Source organism: Numida meleagris, chromosome 3 (assembly GCF_002078875.1).
Source record: "Numida meleagris isolate 19003 breed g44 Domestic line chromosome 3, NumMel1.0, whole genome shotgun sequence".
Classification (NCBI taxonomy): Eukaryota; Metazoa; Chordata; class Aves; order Galliformes; family Numididae; genus Numida; species Numida meleagris.
In genome coordinates, this window is record NC_034411.1 from 51,259,752 (window position 1) to 51,279,940 (window position 20,189).

General features: G+C 40.1%; 1 protein-coding gene across 6 annotated transcripts in view; it reads left to right on the plus strand.

Moving 5' to 3' along the window:
• The window catches only part of SNX9 (sorting nexin 9), a 66,860-nt gene that overhangs the window by 28,090 nt on the left and 18,581 nt on the right, over positions 1 to 20,189 (plus strand). For 4 of the 6 annotated variants that reach the window (XM_021390446.1, XM_021390441.1, XM_021390444.1 and 1 more), the window contains exons 5-12: positions 4,254 to 4,437; positions 5,192 to 5,345; positions 6,383 to 6,467; positions 7,414 to 7,539; positions 7,828 to 7,945; positions 12,488 to 12,618; positions 16,558 to 16,661; positions 19,616 to 19,719. In XM_021390446.1, coding sequence (XP_021246121.1) covers positions 4,254 to 4,437; positions 5,192 to 5,345; positions 6,383 to 6,467; positions 7,414 to 7,539; positions 7,828 to 7,945; positions 12,488 to 12,618; positions 16,558 to 16,661; positions 19,616 to 19,719 — 1,006 coding nt within the window. The remainder of the gene's footprint in view (positions 1 to 4,253; positions 4,438 to 5,191; positions 5,346 to 6,382; positions 6,468 to 7,413; positions 7,540 to 7,827; positions 7,946 to 12,487; positions 12,619 to 16,557; positions 16,662 to 19,615; positions 19,720 to 20,189) is intronic. The other 2 variants (XM_021390442.1, XM_021390445.1) reach the window with 1 other exon arrangement.

Below are 20,189 nucleotides of genomic sequence, written 5' to 3' on the forward strand. Positions count from 1 at the left end.
TTTTTCCGTCCCCTCGCCCTGTCACTGAAGTATGGGTTTTTTTCTTTTCTCTTTCAAATTGTGCATCTTTCTAAAAATACTACTTTGCCTCAAACATGGCTTTTTTGAGTTAAAAAAGAAGTTAATAGATGGAAATCCACCATGAAGCAATGCAGCTTCTTGGCTACTTTGTGAATAGCCTCTCTTTCAATGTCTGTTCAAGAGTGTCACACTTCTCACTGCAGCTTTGGCTGTCCTGGACTTTCCTTGATAGGATCAGGGTTATTTTCACTGCTCACTTATTCAACATGGCTTCTGTCTTTTGGAGCAGGTTTCAGTGTCTATTTCTTACAATTGGAAATGATTACTTTTGATGACACAGCTGCCTAGATCTTCTGGGGTACTCAGTTTTAGCATCTGAACATTGTTTGGTTTGTCTTGGCTTTTGTCCTTTAGGAGTAAAATTGATCCATTCTTCCATCAGAAGCATCCATCAGTATGAGGAAGGAGTCTGCCAGGAATAATTTATTTGGTCAGGAGGTTAAAAAAAAAAGATTTTTTTTTAGCTAGGACAGAGAGAAGCCACAGTGACTTAGTTTTTACTTTTTATAAGATAGCAAAAATGTAGCATTTTCATGTTTCATTTTTGATTCATTTGATGAAGACATTGACCTTCCATTCCTAACCTGAGGATTTTGCTGTTGTGGTGAAATTCTTTTTCTCATTCAACTCTAATTAGATCTTTGAAAACACGCTAGAATTCTCCTGTCTGTTCCCCATCTCTCCCCCCCCCGTATACTCGTCTGGTTCTAAAGTGAGTTTGCATCTGTCCTTAATGGAAAATTCTTAAAATATTTAGCAGTGTGTTCCCTCCATTGTCTGTCTCCCATATAGCTGTTTTTGTTCTAGTTTTTCTCCTAGAGCAGTAGGAGTGAACAAGGCTGTAGTGATCTACAAAAGGGAAAATTGGTTACCTTTAAGGAATTTATCCTTGAATTTAATCTCAGTGTACTGGTTTGATGTTACCTCGAGGAGCAAAGAGATACAGCATTTCATTTGAAGATTGATTAGTTTCTTAATTATGCATGGTGTGGCATTTTGTTTTTGTGCATTTGTGTTTGGCATTGCTTTGTATGCTTGGATGTTAGGTGTACTGTGTCCTTATATTAACTAAATAACAGTTTCTTGTAAGGACTCTTCATCTTTTCTGTGTTGCCTAAGGAGAGATCAAAGGATCATCAGTTTCAGCTATGGAAAACTAAAGGTGTGAGAACATGTGAGTTAATCATTTACAGAATACTTGCTGGCCTAATTAAGGTTTACTCAACCAGAGCTAAGCTACAAAAATGGTCTGTCTTCACTTGGGCCTCTGTGGTGTTGCGAGACATTGAGGAAGGCAGGCCTTTGGATTCCTGAACGCTTCTTTACATTTGCTGATTCTGGCTACTTGCCTACATGTGTGCATGTAGGCAAACATTTGAAGAAAGATGAAGGGTGACCTGTAAATGCTCTCTTGAGTTGTATCATCTCTGTACACTTTCCTAACCCATCTCTTACTCTCTTTCCCAGTGCCTTGGAAAGAAATGTGTGCCCTTCAGCTGAAAGGAGTTGAATGGGAATAGAATATCCCATACCTTCTGTACCCTGTGGGTCACATGCATAGGGGAGAGAGTTTATCTCAGAGCTTTTTTGGACATCTCAGAAGTAAAACTCTTATTTCAGAGTAGTGCTTCCCCATAGGCACAGAGATAAAACATCTCAAGGAACAGTTTAAGTAATCCATTTCCACTTGCTGTACAGCATTTAATGTGTATCAGCAACTATCTGCAAGTTTAGTGATGATCACTTTTGACAGCCATTCTTTAGTACTGTAGTCAGTATTAATGTTATTACCTCCCCCTTATTTTGCAGTGAATCTTAAGGTTTCTTTGCCACCCACTCATGTACAAGATTTTACATCAACTACAGAGAAGAGGAAAACTTTACTCAGCCTCTTGGCAGTCATCCCACTTCTGGGCTTTCATTTGCCAGTGATCAGCCCAACATATATTGCAGAAGTATATGCAAATGAATATTATGCAAACTATTCTTTTCTAGGTGCTCTAAGTTGCGTTAGGAGTAGACATGCTTTTCCATATGGGTGAGCCCCAACGTTTTAGTTTTCCTTTAACAAAGACAATAAATTCTGATGACATGTTGTTTGTTTGGTTTTTTTTCCTCTTTATGTAAACTTGTATGAGGTGAACACTGTAAGAAGAGCAGCCTGGTACCCTATAAGCCAACAGCAACTTCACTGTAAATTAGCACTGTGTATCAGACATCCAAGAATTAGTAGACCTCAACAGTATAGGTCTGCTAGGGAGTAGTGTTCTTGCATCAGTTTCATCTTCAAAAAAAAAAAAAAAAATTATCAATGTAGGAGCTGTCCACGCAATTGCTCTCACTCCAGCATTTCCTAGAGACCAACTGTTATCTGGCTCACTTATTTCTCTTGGGTCTTCTGAATGGAGATTTCCACTCAGCTTAGAGGCTTTCACCTTGATTTCCAGTTCCTTGGGACTCTGTACCTGAAGAACAGGCACTGTGCAATATCAATAGTTCATGCCTTTTCAACTCTTAAACGTTTGATAGTGTCTGTGAAATCTGACTGTCAGGAGACTTTGTTTTAGGGAAAACTAAAGCAAGAGCTTACGTTCTATGATTCCTGAGGATTGCTTCAAAGAACTGTAGAAAAGTAATGCGTTGGCATAATTAAAGGGTATTTGTTTAAGTGGTGGGCAGAGTATGATGTTCTTACTATAACTGCTTTGACTCTTGGTAGCATCAAGGATTATAAAGCAAAGCCACAGGTGCAGCTGTTTAATCAAACTTTTTTTAAAAAAAGATTGAATACCTGAAAAATCTAAAATGTTCAGAGGATAAACATTGCATTTGTTGCACAAACAAATTTTCTGCTTTTCTTGCTTACAAGAGAATGTTTCAAAATTGTGTGACAAACCAGTCCTTACTTCAGCATACCTTGGGCATGTTGAAGATTTTTGAAGGGTTTGGGGTGAATAAGCTGGCTTGTAGTAGGAGTTTTAGTGAATCTTCTGCCCTGGAAAATGCTCCAAGTTTAATGTAAATGTTATGGTTTTATGTAAGTTGTTATAGCAATTAATTATATTAGGTGTCCTTGATATGCTGCTTCATGATAAAGACAGTGCACTGGATTCTTCAGGCTTTGAGATTTTTTTTCTCACTCTTACAAAACTCAGTTCCTCCCTCTGCTGAACAAGGAAAGCTTTGTAGGCTTTATTTTCTTTCCTTCCCTTTCTCCTCCTCCTTCCTCCTACACTTTGGGTGTGTGGGTTTTGATTTGTGGTTTTTTTTTTTCCCCTTTCTACCAGCTTGTCTCTGCACTGAAGCGTTTGGAGTAGACTGCACTTAACTAATCAATGCTTTTTCAAAGTGCAGTGTTAAAAATCAAATTGCAGAGCAAGATGCTAAGCTATTAATTCAGCTTACACACAGGTAAACCTGAGGAATTGATGCAGTAGTTAGAGATATGTCTGCTGCGTGCTCTTTCCCTGAGATTTCTACCTCTGCTGCATCATCAGTAGAAGGGTACGTGAATACCTTCACCAGAAGCTTATGCTGGGGGAGTACGTCTACGGGGAGATGCCAAACTCTGTTTCTTGACAGATATTTGTTTCCTTCCTTCATCTTTGCTATGAATGATTTAAGCTCTAACAGGGAAGCTGCTGTAATTCCTGGTACACCGAATATGGGTGGGCAAATTAGGATTTGCTTTTAGTAAAGCCAGTGATCTGCATTTGACAACATAAATATTCAGTAAAATACTAATCATTTACTTTCAAGTTTCTGGTTCAGATATACTAATTAGTCTGTGGATTGATGTATCTAATAGTTCACATACACCATACTTTCGGTGTTAGAGTAAAATAATTTTTACCATGGGTAAGAGTGCTTCCTAAGACCATTGTAACAGATTGTTTAAGTTCCTTAAGGAGATACAGCATTTATTGCCATGTACTAGTGTCACGTTGCTGGAAAGCTGATCAATTCTTCCAGGCGCTTGCTGCATTTTAGAGCTGCATAGTTAGGAATGTAAGATTAGGCTGCTGCTACTGAACTGAACAAATGTAAAGTGCTGAATGCAAACTTGTAGCCTATCAGCAGGACATCAAAGACTTCAGGAAGAAAGTATGTGTTCTTTGCCCACTTCATCATCAATTCCTTCTTTATTTTTGTCTTCTGTTTACACAATGTAGGTAAACAATGCCAGTGATCCTTGGTCAAGCTGGAATATTGGGAAGTCTGGGAACTGGGATAATGGAACCTCTGGTGACAGCTGGGCAACAAAACCTGAAAGTGCAGCTGGCCAGAGGAACAGTGCTTCAAATAACTGGGATACAGCAGCAACATTTGGTCATCCACAGGCATATCAAGGGCCAGGTATGCTAATAATGCTCTTACTTTTGAATACATTAGAGTAGGTGGGCAATGGATGTAGGAATTACCTGATCTTTTGTAACTGTAGGAAATGATTTGCTTAATAAAAAAATAAATACAAAAAAAACCCTTCCTGGTAGCAAATCATCATACGAGTAAGTTGAATACTAAAATGATGAAGGTTGTTGTTTGGTTTAAAAAATAATAATTAAAATAAAAATCAGATCCACAATAATAGGTGCCTCAAACCTGCCTCAAACCAGAGTCTTATTCAGAGGTGATCTGTTCTTAGACGTCTTGTTCAGCTTGAATAACTGGAACTTAAACACCCTTGAATTTATACTCTTAGGTCCATGAAGACACAGCCTCCAAATCCTTGATTTTAGGAAGAAGGTAGCCTTTCAGAAGGCTCCTCAACTGTTTGTAGTAAAGGACTAATATAAGAGGAGAACTTATAACTGGGTATTACTAACCTATGGTATATGAATATAGAACAGTGCTGGGTTTTGCAGTATTTTTGCACATCAGCATCTTTTTTTTTTTTTTAAACACTCTAGCCCCAATGTATTTGTAGTGTAGTGTTTGTCAGGATATACTTGGTGGGGATGATGACTGAGGAAGAATCAAAAAATACAAGGTCCAACTAGCTCTTCAGTATATTTACTTTGTTGATTATTTGTGTATGAGTGCTGAGGAGGGTGCTTCTGCTTTCCTAAGAGAAAGTATTTAACTGTCTTTCCCTCCCTCTCTACTTTAGCAGCTGCTGATGACGATGATTGGGATGATGACTGGGACGACCCAAAATCATCTTCACCATCTTACCTTGGTTACAAGGAGACTGAGTCGTCAGAGGCTGGGGGGTCCCAGCGTGGAAACTCTCGTGCAGCTGCTATGAAGTTACCACTTAACAAGTAATGGAAAATGCAGAACGAATGTGTATATATTGGAGAGAACTGGAATTTTTCTAGTAGCATAGATGTGTTGCTATTAAACCTTCTTGAAATATGCAACGTAAATAATATTTTGGGGGTAAAAATGAATGTGGATTCAGTATTAGCTCCATGTGATTAGATAACGTAGATTCAGGAAAGCCTGAAACTACATCACAAAACTGTTTTTGGAGACGTTATACAAACAAATAGTGCTTTTACAAGCTCTGTACTTCTGGACCTCCTGTTGGTTAAATTTTTCATGACTAGTCATTCACAGATGGTTGATCTTGTTCATCTGTGGACATTTTGTCCAGTTATGATGCAGTACCTCTCCATCATTGTGGCATCTACTTGTTGCAAACCCATTTAATATGACCAGCATAAACATATTCAATTTAAAAGCATTTGTCTGAAAAGTATGGCAAACGTAGTGTTTCTGCAAGCAAATAGTAGGTTGTAGGTACTTCAAGGGCTAAGTATCTTCTTAATTAAAAAGAGAACTGCTATTAGCTTTTTGTAAAGCCTTTGCACGGACTTTAAGGATGGTACAGTGATTTTTGTGTGTTTTTCTTTCTAATTGATGGACAGATTATTTTAACTCACGCTTAGAAGTACTTGTTAAATCCACACTTCGTTGTTCTTTCAGATGATTGAATTCTCGTTGTCTGAAACAGCAAGGAGGTGTGCATGTGTATATGTGCATGTGTGCGTTTGCAAAGTATGGGCTGCAATGAATGGAGTGGCAAGCGTTAGGTCATGTCCTACAATTGCATTTGCTCTGATGGACTGCAGAGCACAAGTAACTATGTGTCATGCAAGAAGGGGCCTGTATTACACAGATAAAAGCGGGAGATTGGCAGCTCAAACTTCTCTGCTTTTTCGGGGTAAATAGTTGGTAAGCAATGTCAAATTTCTTTCCTATTTTTGGGAAATGCTAAGTGTTTTTCTTAGCGGTGGTGTATTCTGCACATGTTGAAAGGGGATGCAAAATAGACTTATCACTTTGTTTTGGTTAGATTTCCTGGATTTGCAAAACCTGGAATGGAACAGTATCTATTGGCAAAGCAGCTAGCAAAACCAAAAGAGAAGATTCCCATAATTGTAAGTTGGAGGTGAATGAGTGGGTGTGACTATGGTGTGGGTGTGACTTTTGTCTAGTGGGTTGGCTGGATTTTTGTTTGGTTATTTTTAGGGAGGAAACGGGGTGGTGGTTGATTTCTGACTTTTTTGGGTGTTGGTTTTTCGTTTTGTTTCATTTTTTAGATTCTCCCCGCTTCCCTTCTTACCCAAGTTAACTTTTAGCCTCAGGGTTGTTAAGTGTATCTGGGTCAGACAAAATTGGCGCTCAATACATAATTAGAAATGGCCACTGTCATCGTGAAACTATATGCCACTTAGAGTCACAATAGACCACATTTCAGAGTCCTGTATCACTGAGGGGTTTTTCAGGGTCAAGTCTTAACTCTTTTCTTCTAAGTGTTCTTCTGTTTTCAGAATTATTCCTTATAGTGTTTTTCTTACCTGCATTGTTTGTGAATGTGAAAAATAAGCCTTGTTGAGTTGGAGAGGGCAGAAAGCACATTACACTGTATCAGCTTTCTATATAGTTACCTAATACTGTAAACTACTTTCATAAAGGTTTGCAGTTTTCGGTCATGATGATCAGTTCATCTTCTGATCTAATAAAAAGACTATTCTAGATCCATGCTATTATAGTTTAGAATAGTATATTATTATATATGGTAAATGGTGTATATATATGCTATTATTATATTATTTTGTATGGTCGAAGTAGCAATACCTACAACTCACTGCTCCTTAGTTATTTGAAAAAAGTGTACAGAAGTACTTAAATACAACTGTGGTAAAGTATCTCTAGCTGCAGGAAACCTCTGTGTTTCCTGACTCTCAGGCTCACTGAAGGCGACTGAAACTCCGTTCTGAAAATATTCTTCACTCATATATGGAATGTATTTGTTTCCTTGTTTGCAGCTGATACAATGTCATGTATTCAATTTAAAACAGTAATATTTGCAATTTCTTACAGATCGGTGATTATGGCCCAATGTGGGTTTATCCTACCTCTACATTTGATTGTGTGGTAGCAGATCCCAAAAAAGGTTCAAAAATGTATGGTCTCAAGAGCTACATTGAGTATCAGCTGACCTGCACTGTAAGTGTATCTGAAACAATCTCTTCTCTTTCACATATATGGATCATTTGTACAGATAAGTAAGTTTATGTGAGTTGGTAGCAGGGTTATAAGTGACGATTGACACAAGTTTTCTCCCAGAGAGTAGCTTTGTTATTTCCTATCATTTTGAGTTCTGTAACTATAGATTCAAGGCTCTACATCATAAGTTTTATTTCATGTTCCACATATTTACTGTTCTGGTCACACTTGTTTCACGTTGCTATCTGTAGATGCCTGTCAAAATTCAGAATTGTGTTTCTCTTACAGAACACTAATCGATCTGTCAACCACAGATACAAGCACTTTGACTGGTTGTACGAGCGTCTCCTGGTTAAATTTGGATTAGCCATTCCAATCCCATCTCTTCCAGACAAGCAAGTGACAGGTAAATGTTTCTTACTTGTTTGTGGACTCATGGGAATCCCCAAGGTTGGAAAGGACCTCCAAAATCATCCAATCCAACCATCCACTTAAACCAATATTTTTCACTAACCTGTGTCCCTCAGTACAACATCTAAACATTTCTTGAACACCTCCAGATGCGTTGCCTCTGCCACCTCCCTGGGCAGCCCATTCCAGTGCCTGACCACTCTCTCAGAGGAGAATTGTTTCCTAAGGTCCAGCGTGAATCTACCCTGTCGCAACTTGAAGCCGTTCCCTCTAGTTTTATCGCTAGTTACACAGGAGAAGAGGCTGACCTCGACCTCACCACAGCCTCCCTTCAGGTAGCTGAAGAGAGCAATAAGGTCTCTCCTGAGCCTCCTTTTCTCTAGACTGACCAATTCCAGTTTTCTCAGCCATTCCTCATAAGACTTGTGCTCCAGACCCCTCACCAGCTTCGTTGCCCTTCTCTGAACACGCTCCAGGGCCTCAGTGTCTTTCCTATGGTGAGGGGCCCAAAACTGAATGCAGTACTTGAGGTGCGGCCTTCCCAGTGCTGAGTACAGCGCTTCCTTGCTCCTGCTGGCAACACTATTTCTGATACAAGCCAAGATACCATTGACTATCTTGGCCACCTGGGCACACTGCTGGCCAAGCATCTGTTCAGCCAAGCATCAGCCAACACCACCAGGTCCATTTCTTCTACACAGTCTTCCAGCCACTCTGCCCCAAGCCTGTAGTGTTTCCTGAGGTTGTTGTGGCCAAAGTGCAGGACCTGGCACTTGGTCTTGTTGAACTTCATCCCACTGGCCTCAGCCCAGTGATCCAGCCTGTCCAGTTCCCTCTGTAAGGCCTTCCTACCCCCAGGCAGATCAGTGCTTCCTGCCAACTTGGTATCATCTGCAAACTTACTGAGGGTGCACTCAATGCCCTCATCCAGGTCATCAGTAAAGGCATTGAGCAGGACAGGCCCCAGTACTGACACCTGGAGAGCACCACTCGTGACTGGTCACCAGGTGGATTTAACTCCATTAACCACCACTCTCTGGGCCTGGCCCTCCAGCCAGTTCTTTACCCAGCAAAGAGTGTACCTGTCCAAGCCATGTGCTTCCAGCTTCTCCAGGAGAATACTGTGGGAGATGGAATCAAAGGCCTTACTAAAGTCTAGGAAGACTACATCAACAGCCTTTCCCTCATATATCAGGCGGGTCACTCAATCACAAAAGGAGATCAGATTGGTCAAGCAGGACCTGCCTTTCATGAACCCATGCTGTCTGGGCCTGATCCCCTGATTGTCTCGCACATGCTGTGTGCTCTCCCTCAAGAGGATCTGCTCCATAACTTTTCCTTCCACCAAGGTCAGGCTGACAGACCTGTAGTTCTGCAGATCCTCCTTATGACCCTTCTTGTAGATATGAGTCCCACTGGCAAGCTTCCGGTCTTCTGGGACCTTTCTGGTTGATCAGAAATGCAGATGAATGGTGGAAAGCAGCTTGGAAACCACCTCCACCAGCTCCCTCAGCACCCTCGGGTGTATCCCATCCGGACCCATGGACTTGGGGCAGTCCAGGTAGAGTAGTGGGTTTCTAACTGTTTCCACCTGAATCGTGGGGGGTTTATTCTGCTCCCCATCCCAAGACTTCCAGTTCCAGGGGATTGAGTACCCTGAGGATAACTGGTCTGACTTCTAAAGACAGATGTCAGAGAAGGCATTGAGAACCTCAGCCTTTTTCTTTCCCTCAGTGGTTACATTCCCTGCTGCATCCAGTAAAGGATGGAGATTCTCCTTAGCCCTCCTCTTACTGTTAGTGTATTTGTAAGAGAATTTTTTGTTCTTTTTTACCCCAATAGCCAAGTTGAGTTTAAGCTGGGCTTTTGCCTTTCTATTTTCTCCCTGCATATCCTAACAAATTCTTTGTACTCTCCCTGAGTTCCCTGTCCCTTCTTCAGCAGGAGATAAATTGTCTTTTTCTCCTGGTGCCTCAAGGAAAAGCTCCCTGTTCATTCATGTCAGTCTTCTTCCCTGCTGGCTCATCTTGGAGCGCAGGGGGATAGCCTGCTCCTATGCCTTTAAGACTTCCTTCTTGAGGAGTGAACAGCCTTCCTGGACTCCTTTGTCCTTCAGGACCGAATCCCTTGGGACCCCCAACCAGTGTCCTGAACAGTTCAGAGTCCTCCCTCCAGACGTCCAAGGTAGCAGTTTTGCTGGCCCCCCTTGTGACTTCAGCAAGAATCAAGAACTCTGCCATTTTGTGGTGACTCTGCCCAAGACAGCTCTAGAAGAGAAATAAAGAGAGAACTTTTGTTCAAGTTTCAGTTATTTCTCATTGCTTGTTTTTTCCCCATTTTCTTTAAAAAAGATATCAAAAAAACCTTTTGCTGTTCAAAATTTATGGTAAACTGTAACTATCTGTTGCTAACAAAACACCACGTTTAAAAGCATCATTTCATATCTCCAGTTTATTTCTCTAGGCCATTGATTTGAAACCAAGACAAAGTGGATTTTGTTGTTTGTTTAATTACTACTATTTCCCTATTATTACAGAAAGTATTTACTGTTGGAGAGAATAGGTACCTAGTTATGTTCTGTTCTTGCAGATTGTCTGGAGGAATTGTTTTGAGATCTTTGTTTTGCTTTTTCTTTTGCATTTGATTGTGAAAATGTTATGTTACAGGACCTTTGCAGTAAAGCTCTCAGAGGAAAGGGAGCATCCTCCTACAAGCTGTTCTTTGCCTATAAGTAAAATGTTGCAGCTATCCCTCCTATTGCTTGATTTCACACTTGTTTTAGAAAGCATCTTTCATTTGTATAGCACTGTTCTCTAGTCTGATGCCCATTCGGCTTGACCAAACTCTCCGAAGCCTATAAAAGTCAGTTGCTCTTACTTCAGAGAAAGTGGGATTGGACAACCTAAGTGCTCATGAATTCAGTCACTGCAATTGAATGTGCAGTCTGTGCATTTTCAGTGGTCTCTGGCTCCCTTTGTGCAAGGGGACATGAGTATTTGTGAGAAAAGGAATGTAAACCTGTATAAAGGGAAAATGCATTACTTCTGCCTATTTCTACTTGTGTGTTTTCTGGTAAAATTTTTATAAAGCCTTTTGAACAACCAGCCAAAAACAAGCATGCAAAAACAGGCAGGTTGCCAACCACACGGCTGTGGGCATCAGTAAAAATGCAGCAGTTCAATTGTGTTTGAAGAAAGCTAAGCATTGATGCAAATGCTGGGATAAATGCCGAGGAAACTGAAAAGTGAGGAAGTAACTTCCTTCCCTCCCCTTAGATAGCCTCATGTTTGGAATTCACCAATATATTTAGATTAACTTGTGCATGTGGACTACAAGGAAACCAGAAGACCTGATGGAGTCCCTAGATTTAATTTTAACTGCATCTTAATACTCAAGACTTCGGCATCTCAATTAAATGTTCCCTGTGGATTTCTGTCTTTTGGAGTCTGTGGGAGAATAACTCCTCTCATACCACTGCCTTCCCCCAGCCCCCTCAAAAAAAAAAAAAAACATGCCCCTCAATTTTTTTTTTCTGAAGTGTTATAGGAAACACTGACAAATTGTGCTTATGACTTTTCATATTTGCAATTTAAAAATAATTTTTAAAATCCACCCTTGTCAAGCTGCTACCATAGTAACTATACAGTAGAATTATATTGAAACTACATGCATTCAAGGTTTGTCGTCTGGAGGAATCTCTCATTTCTTTCAAATATATCCCATTCACTCTGTGCTTAAGAAGTCTGTCCTGCATTTTTTAAAATTAGAAATTATTCTCTTAAGACATAGTTTGTGCTAAAACTAAAAGATTCTTATAAACACACAGTGCTGGTTTTAAAAAATACTTCTTTTTGGTTACATGGTGCTAAAATAAACTGACAAAAAAGATCAGTTACTGGGTCATATATGTATGTATCATAACCAGTTCATGCGTAAGATTTATTGAGATTTTTGTTTTGTCAAACACATTCATTTGCCTGTATAGAGCTATGGTTGAGAGAGACCTTTAGCTGTTTGAAATTGGACTGCTCAAAAACAAATACTTTGTTATTTAGGATATGATGTCCTTGGAAGTAGGTAGTTCATTTTTCTCTAGCTCCTTAGAGCCCTGCCAAGAATTTTTTAGATTGTATCAGAAAAACATATGCATTCCAAGTCTGTGCCTAACTTCTGTCTTGGATCATCTGGCTATCTTAATTTTTCCATCCAAACGTTTATTAATCACTTTTTTCCAAAATGTGATTTGAATTGTGAGTGAGATTTATGTTCTTTTAGTGTTTTCTAACTATCTTTAAAAGGAGCAATACCCAATACCGTGATCTGAGGTTTTTCTGATTAGTTACCTTAATGTTTACTTCATGTAAGTTCTGCCTCTATTTAATAACTCAAAAGATGAATTTCAGGTTCTATGTGTGGGTTTTTAGTGTTTATATATACATATATATATATATATATATAAATGTATGTGCATAAATATAAAAAAGAAAAGCCGATTACTGAAATGGAAATATAACAATTACTGTTCAATGCATAACAGGGCGCTTTGAAGAAGAATTCATCAAAATGCGTATGGAGAGACTGCAGGCTTGGATGACAAGGATGTGTCGCCACCCTATTGTTTCAGAAAGTGAAGTTTTCCAGCAATTTCTCAATTTCCGAGACGAGAAGGTAGGAAATGGCTGGAATTGAGGAATTATCTTCTACCCCCCTCCCCCCTCCACGCACACCATTTCCCCTTCAAAGTAAGAATTGCACTCTGTAGTCTTTTGATTTGTCTGCCCCCTGTGGGCAGCGCCAAGGATCCATAAACTGATGGGTTTGGTAGATTCAGCTGACAGATTAAAGTAAGATATAAAGTTGCTTTTGCGTAGTACTCTATGCCACTCTAACTGATACGCTCTTGAAAGTAGCTTTGCTGCCAGTCTAAGGACGGTTTGTGTCCTTCAGCAGGAAAGGAACATATAGAAGATATCATTTGAGGTTTTTCCCTTATCCATCTCTGTCAGACTTGCTGCAATCCTCTGATTGGTGTTGCTTTGCTAACAATAGAAACTGTTTTGTTGCAGAACTGGAATGTGTTTGATCCTGTACTATGTTTAAAAACAAACAAAAATCCCCAGACACAGTTTTCACTGCAATCAGTTGTAATATGATTATGCTGCAGTCTGACCCGATATACCAAGCTCTTTCTGATTTCCTCTCTGTCTCTTCCCTTCATTTATTTATTGGTTTCTTTTTAGGGGGATTAGTATCTTCACCTTCAGTAAATAATATTTTATTTGTGGTTGAGCTTCAGCTCTGTTAATAATTTAGATATCAGGCATCTACTGATGAGGAAATGAATGGGAAAGCTGCTATTTTCACCACAAAAGTCATACTAAATTCACATAGACTCCTACTCAAAAAGTAAATTATTCTTGCAGGTTTTTAAGACCAGGCTGAATAAAGCCCTCAGTAGCTAAGGTCACATCTGACCCTTTTTGAGTAGGATGTTGGACTGCAGACCTCCTGAATTCCATTCCAACTTGATTATTCTGAAAGAAAAGGCTTACTAATATAATAATTGCTGTCCTAATTAAGTGCTATTTGGCTGGACAGTGGTGAGTTTTTTAATCATGTTAGTTAATCTGTGGTTCTTTGAATCTAACTTACAGATTGATACAGAGCAGATGTGATGCACCTGGAATTTTTTCCTTCTGTTTCCACTGAGAACTTAGTATGACAATTGCATAATAGTCTTATGATCACCTTGAGCAGCTTCTGATATCAGTACTATCATATATGCACATCTGAATATAATTGACTTTATACTGCATTTCAGTAACATGCAAAAGGGCTTTTTTACCACAAAATCTAGAAAACAAAGTGCACAAGTAAAAGGGGAAAAACTCTTGAAGAAATCTTGGCCCAACTGAAACTTCCATTGTTTCACTGTAGGGATGCAACAAAAAAGCCTAAGGCCCTCTTGGAATTAAACCTTCCAAAGTAGGTAAAGGATAACAAGAAAGGTAGTTTTTTTTTTTTTTTTTTAAGTGTGTGAACAGTAAATGGAAGACTAGAGAAAATATGAGTCCCCTACTTAAATGAGGTGGGTGCCTTTGTAAAAGGGGACACCAAGAAGGCACAGATCCTGAATGCCTTCTTTGCTTCAGTCTTCAGTGCTAAGACTAGCCGTCAGGAATCCCAGAGCATGAACGTAGGAGAGAGAGTCTGGGTAAAGAGGACTTTCTGTTGGTCAAGGAGGATCTGATCAAAGAGCGTCTAGCCAATATCAGTGCACACAAATCCATGCACCTCAATGGGATGCACCCGCGTGTGCTGATAGAACTGGCAGAGGTGATTGCTGAACCACTCTCTATCATCTTTGAAAGGTCTTGGCAAACAGGAGAAGTGCCTGAAGACTTGAGGATAGCCAGTGTCACTCCAGTCTTCAAAACGGGTAGGAAGGAGGATCCATGATATTACAGGCCAGTTAGCATCACCTCCGTCCCTGGAAAGGTGATGGAACAATTTGCTCTGGATGCCATCTCCAAACAATTGGAAGAGAAGAAGGTTATCGGGAGTGGTCAACATGGATTCACCAAGGGGAAGTCATGCTTGACCAACCTGACAGCCTCATATGATGTCATCACTGGCTGGGTAGATGCAGGGAGAGCAGTGAATCATAGAATGGCCTGGGTTGAAAAGGACCTCAAAGATCATCGACTTTCAACGTCCCTGCTGAGTGCAGGGTGGCCAACCATTAGACCGGGCTGCCCAGAGCCACGTCCAGCCTTGCTTTGAATACCTCCAGGGGCGGGGCATTCACAACCTCCTTGGGCAACCTGTTCCAGTGTGTCACCACCCTCTGAGTGGAAAAACTTCCTCCTAATACCTAACGTAAACCTCCCCTGTCTCAGTTTAAAACCATTCCCCCTTGTCCTATCACTACCCACCCTCATGAACAATCATTCCCCCTCCTGTTTATACGCTCCCTTCAAGTATTGGAAGGTCACAGTGAGGTCTCCCCGGAGCCTTCTCTTCTCCAAGCTAAACAAGCCCTGTTCCCTCAACCTTTCTTCATAGGAGAGATGCTCCAGCCCTCTGATCATCTTGGTGGCCCTCCTCTGAACTCGTTCCAAGAGCTCTGTGTCTTTCTTGTACTGGGGGCCCCAGGCCTGGACGCAGTACTCCCAATGGGGCCTCACAAGAGCTGAGTAGAGGGGGACCACCACCTCCCTCTCCCTGCTGACCACTCCTCTTTTAATGCAGCCCAGAACATAGTTGGCCTTCTGGGCTGCCAGCACACACTGCAAGGTACACAACTCATGTTGTGTGCCTTGACTTCAGCAAGGCATTTGACACCATCTCCCACAATGTCCTTGTTATGAAACTTAGAAAATGTGGAATAGATGAGTGGACGGTGAGGTGGTGAGGTGAATTGAGAACTGGCTGACTGGCAGAGCTCATAGGGTTGTCATCAGCAGTGTAGAGTCTGGCTGGAGGTTTTTGACTAGTGGTGTTCCCCAGGGGTTGGTGTTGGGTCTGGTCTTGTTCAACATCTTCATCAATGACCTGGATGAAGAGACAGAGTCCACCATCAGCAGGTTTGCTGATGATAAAAAGATGGGAGAATTGGCAGACATACTTGCAGGCTGTGTTTCCATTCAGCAAGACCTGAACAGACTGGAGAGTTGGGCAGGGAGGAAAACCTGATGAGGTTTAACAAGAGTAAGTGTAGAGTCTTGCACTTGGGGAGGAATAACAACGTGCATCAGTACAGGTTAGGAGATGACCTGCTGCAGATGAGCTCTGTGGAGAAGGACCTGGGAGTCCTGGTGGCCAACAGGTTGGCTATGAGCCAGCAGCATGCTCTGGTGGCCAAGAAGGCCACTGTTATCCTGAGGTGGATTAAAAGAGTGTAGCTAGCAGATCAAGGAAGGTAATCCTCCCCCTCTGCTCTGCCCTGGTGAGGCCACATTTAAACTACTGTATTTAGTTCTGGGCTCCCCAGTTCGAAAAAACAGGGATCTCCTAGAAAGAGTCCAGTGGAGGGCCACAAAGATGATTCAGGGCCTGCAGCATCTCCCATGTGAGGAAAGGCTGAGTAACCTTGGTCCATTTGGCCTGGGGAGGAGAAGACTGGGAGGGGATCTAATGAATGTTAATAAATATCTAAGGGGAAGTAGGATGCAAATGGATGAGACCAGGTTCTTCTAGGTGGTGTGTAGCGATAGGGCAAGAAGTAATGGCCTAAAACTTGAACATAGGAAGTTCCGTACTAACATGTGGAAGAATCCTTTACAGTAAGGGTGACTGAGCACTGGAACAGGTTGCCCAGAGAGGTTGTGGAGTCTCCTTCTCTGGAGATATTCAAGACCTGTCTGGATGCCTACCTGTGTGACCTCTTATAGGGAACCTGCTTTAAAGGGGAGTTGGACTTGATGATCTCTTGAGGTCCTTTCCAACCCCTGCAATTCCTTGATTCTGTGATTCATTTCAAAGATTTTAAGGTGTGGGTGGTCTGTTCTCCTAGACATTCTGTTCACTGTTTAAGTGCACGTCCTTAAAGGTGGGTGAATAATGATGGTCCATTTAAAAAAAAAAAAAATTTTGTCTTTCCTCAAGGAGTGGAAAACTGGAAAGCGGAAGGCAGAAAAAGATGAAACTGTAGGAGTCATGATCTTTTCCACAATGGAACCAGAAGCTCCTGACCTTGACATGGTAGAAATGTAAGGTGTTGGTTTGTTTGTTTTGGTATTTTTTGATTGGTTTTTGTTAGGCTTTTTTTGTATTTGTGTGGGTTTTTTTTACAATGGATATTATACATCTGTATAGGCAACATATACTGAGTTAATATAAAACTAAAATAGTAAGCACAGACACACACGATCATGGATTTGAAGAGGTACTCATCAAGGCAGAGCTAAGAACTGCAAATATGAGATTTCAGTATAAACCTTTCCAAAACTGGATGGAATGCCATGTGATGTCTCTGACTTTAGTGGCTGAATGCTGATCTTGAAAGTATTTATGTAAAGCTAGTTGATGAGAGATTACTGACACATCCCATGAAATTCTATTTTGTTCTTTAATCCTTCAACTGTGAACTGTTCTGTGCTACATCTGTCAGATAGCTTAGGGTAACATTAAGTGGACCATCAAGGAAAACAAAATTTCTGTAAATATACTTGCACACGATATAAATCTGGTATCATTGTAATAATGACTGGAATCCATGAAAAACAGTTTCAAATGTAAAGTGATTTAAATGCTCAAACTTCATTTTAAATTGGTTGCATTTTTTTGTATTCTTCTGGAAGTGCAAATTTGTGTACGCTTTCTATGTGCATATCTACAACACACATACGTTGTTTATGTGTAGTTCTCTTGGTGGTAGACGTTTGAGTTTTGTACCCTGTAAAAGATGAGATGCATGTAAAAGATGCAGCCTTTTTTTCGCTCAAACATAATCATTTTTCTTAATAGATACGTAGTATGTGTGACATGTTATATAACACAGAAATTTGGATAATGTTTTGCATCTGAAATGATGGATAAACTAGTGGGACAGAATTAGAAGTATTTATAGTTGAAAAACAATAGTGTACCTACAGGTGGAAGTAGCCCAGCATGGGCTTTATGCCGATGCTGCCGTGCTCTTTAAGGTGCCTATAATAGCTGTGCATTAGCAGTTCTGCATTAATTAGAAAGAATGGATTTTCGTAGGTCACTTTCACTTTGAACATGAGGATTTCAAGCTTATCTGCTTTTCTGAAGTGGTGTGCTTTAGTTATCCCAGTGGTGTAAAAGCCTAAGGAGGTGAATGAGGGGGACGATTTTGTTCAGGAGAGAGTGCATCTGATTATATCTGATTATATACCCATAGGTGTATAATTTAAATGCTTGTAAAATTTCATTCAGGATGCCGGCTTTTTTCTGCTGTTTATATGTGGGGTTTAGGTGTCTGACATTGAGTTTCATCTTGGGTATCTGAAGATAAGTGGCTTGAAAACCTCTTGATGTACCCGAGAGAGAGCGAGCACTGATAAGAACACTTGCAGGAAACCCATCACTTCGGTGATGTTAGGCAAGGCCACCAGTGGGACAGACTTCATGTAGCAGTATCGCTGTACCACTTCAAAACCCAACCCCGTCGCTCCTGTTAATGTTTCTGTGAGAAACACCTACTGCAAACTGGGGAGCTCCCACAGAGCCTCTGGCTGGGGTGGGCAGCCTGAGGTAGTGCTGGGAACCTACCTTCTGCCATTGCAAGATGGCTCTGATGGCTTGGACGTGCACATCGTGTTCCAGTGCCTGGGAACCTCTCAGGGTGCTATTAAAAAATGTGTGTGTGAACTTACACGTTAGTACAGGCACAGCTATGCTGTTAAGTCTGCTCTGTCACTGATTCTATACTGTTAGCAGTAACAAAGGTGGTTGAATGCTTTAATTCTTTCTTTTTAATTAGGAAGGAATAGTTAAAGGAGAACCTCCAGTTTTAAATAGTAAGAAGGGAAAGCAGGTCTTGATTCATGTAAAGAAAGAAACTTGAAAAGTGTATTTAAATCTTACCTTAGTGTATTTAAACTTAAAAGATAACCTCATGGTTTCTTTTATGTAAGAGAAAAAAATATTGTGACTGAAACATGCCAGTGTTCCCCAAAGTCACCTCCAAAATAGGACCACATTTTTAATGACTTAATGTGATGGCATTTTCAGGAAAAGTGAGAATGCAAATAATTCAGTGAGAACAGCTTGCTGAATCTTTGACAGTACAGCACTTTATATATATATATATATATATACATATATATATATATAAAATGTATAATAATTTTATTGCATTGCTGGTATTAACATTCAGTATTCCAGAGTCAGTTCTTTCTCTTGATTTTTTTTGATTGTTTGAGTTCAGGCTATCATCAACAGAACAGGGGAGAGCACAGTCTGGCCATTCTTTTTGCAGTCACCTTACCTTTACTGTTGCTATTCTGCCATGCTGGGGAAGGAAAGATTTGTAGTGATTTGTCCACATAATTTCCTAGAAGATCACTTACAGCATTTTAGTTGTTCTAATCAAGATAGATACTGTAGTGATATTAGAGAGGACTACACATCAGTCTTCGTACTGTACTGAGCAGTATGGAGTCAGTCGGATGTCATTTCCTTCTTTAAAACTGTGCAATTTCAGTTTATTCACCTAATTCAACTGTGTTATTTCTCAATCTATATATATGAAATTGTGATGTATTTTTCTGTTTTTCCTCAAATGATTTGTTCTCTTTCCAAATAAGATAACTTTGCCCTTGAATAAAGCATGAAATATTTTTTATAGTCTTGAAAGTCATAAATTCCCCTAAGTGGACAAATCAGGTTGTTCAGAAGTTTTTGGGTTGAAGTTTTGTGGTGTTCAATAGCTCTTCGATGAAAAGGTGCTATTTACTGAAACAATTTTGCTAGTACTTTGACAGTTTTTAATAAAGAAGTCTGGAACAATTACTTATATTTATTCAGTGTTACATGAATTTTGCTGCTCCTGTTACTCTGTCGTCTAATTTCCTGTTAATGTGGAGTCCTTCTGTTTGCATTTAGTGCTCTGTTGATGTTTTGTGTTAAGTTGGAGTAATGCATCTCTTTCAATTGCTTTTTTTTTTTTTTTTTTTGCTTCTTTCAAATTCCCCAGAGAACAGAAATGTGATGCAGTGGGTAGGTTCACCAAAGCAATGGATGATGGAGTTAAGGAGCTGCTGACAGTGGGACAAGAGCACTGGAAGAGGTGTACAGGGCGTAAGTGTCCCTTCTGAACTCAGCTCTGTTTTCTGTCTTGTTCTGTTTGTTTGTTTTGTAAGTCAAAGCACAGATTAAAGGAAATCCTAAATTATAATGAGAATTATATGCCTTTTTTGCAGTTTTTGGTGTCTCAAAGGATGAGTTGTGCAGTTTTTTTCAGTTATTTGGTGTTTTTCCCCATAATAGAACTGTCTGGTCCTCGCCTATAGGCTTAAAAATACTGTAAGTTAAATAATTCCAGTCATCCATCTAAAATCCTTGTTGCATCTGTTCTATTTATCATTCATCTACATTTTAGTGATGTGGGCAAAGTAGACCTGTCTCTTTGATCAAGTCATAAATTGTTGCGCTTTATTAACCTTTTATTCTTGCATGCTAGGAGAGGGGATTTAAACATGAAAAGAGTTCAGAAAGTTTTTTTTAATTAAAAAAAACACTGAGGAACTTGATTATAACTTAATCTTTAG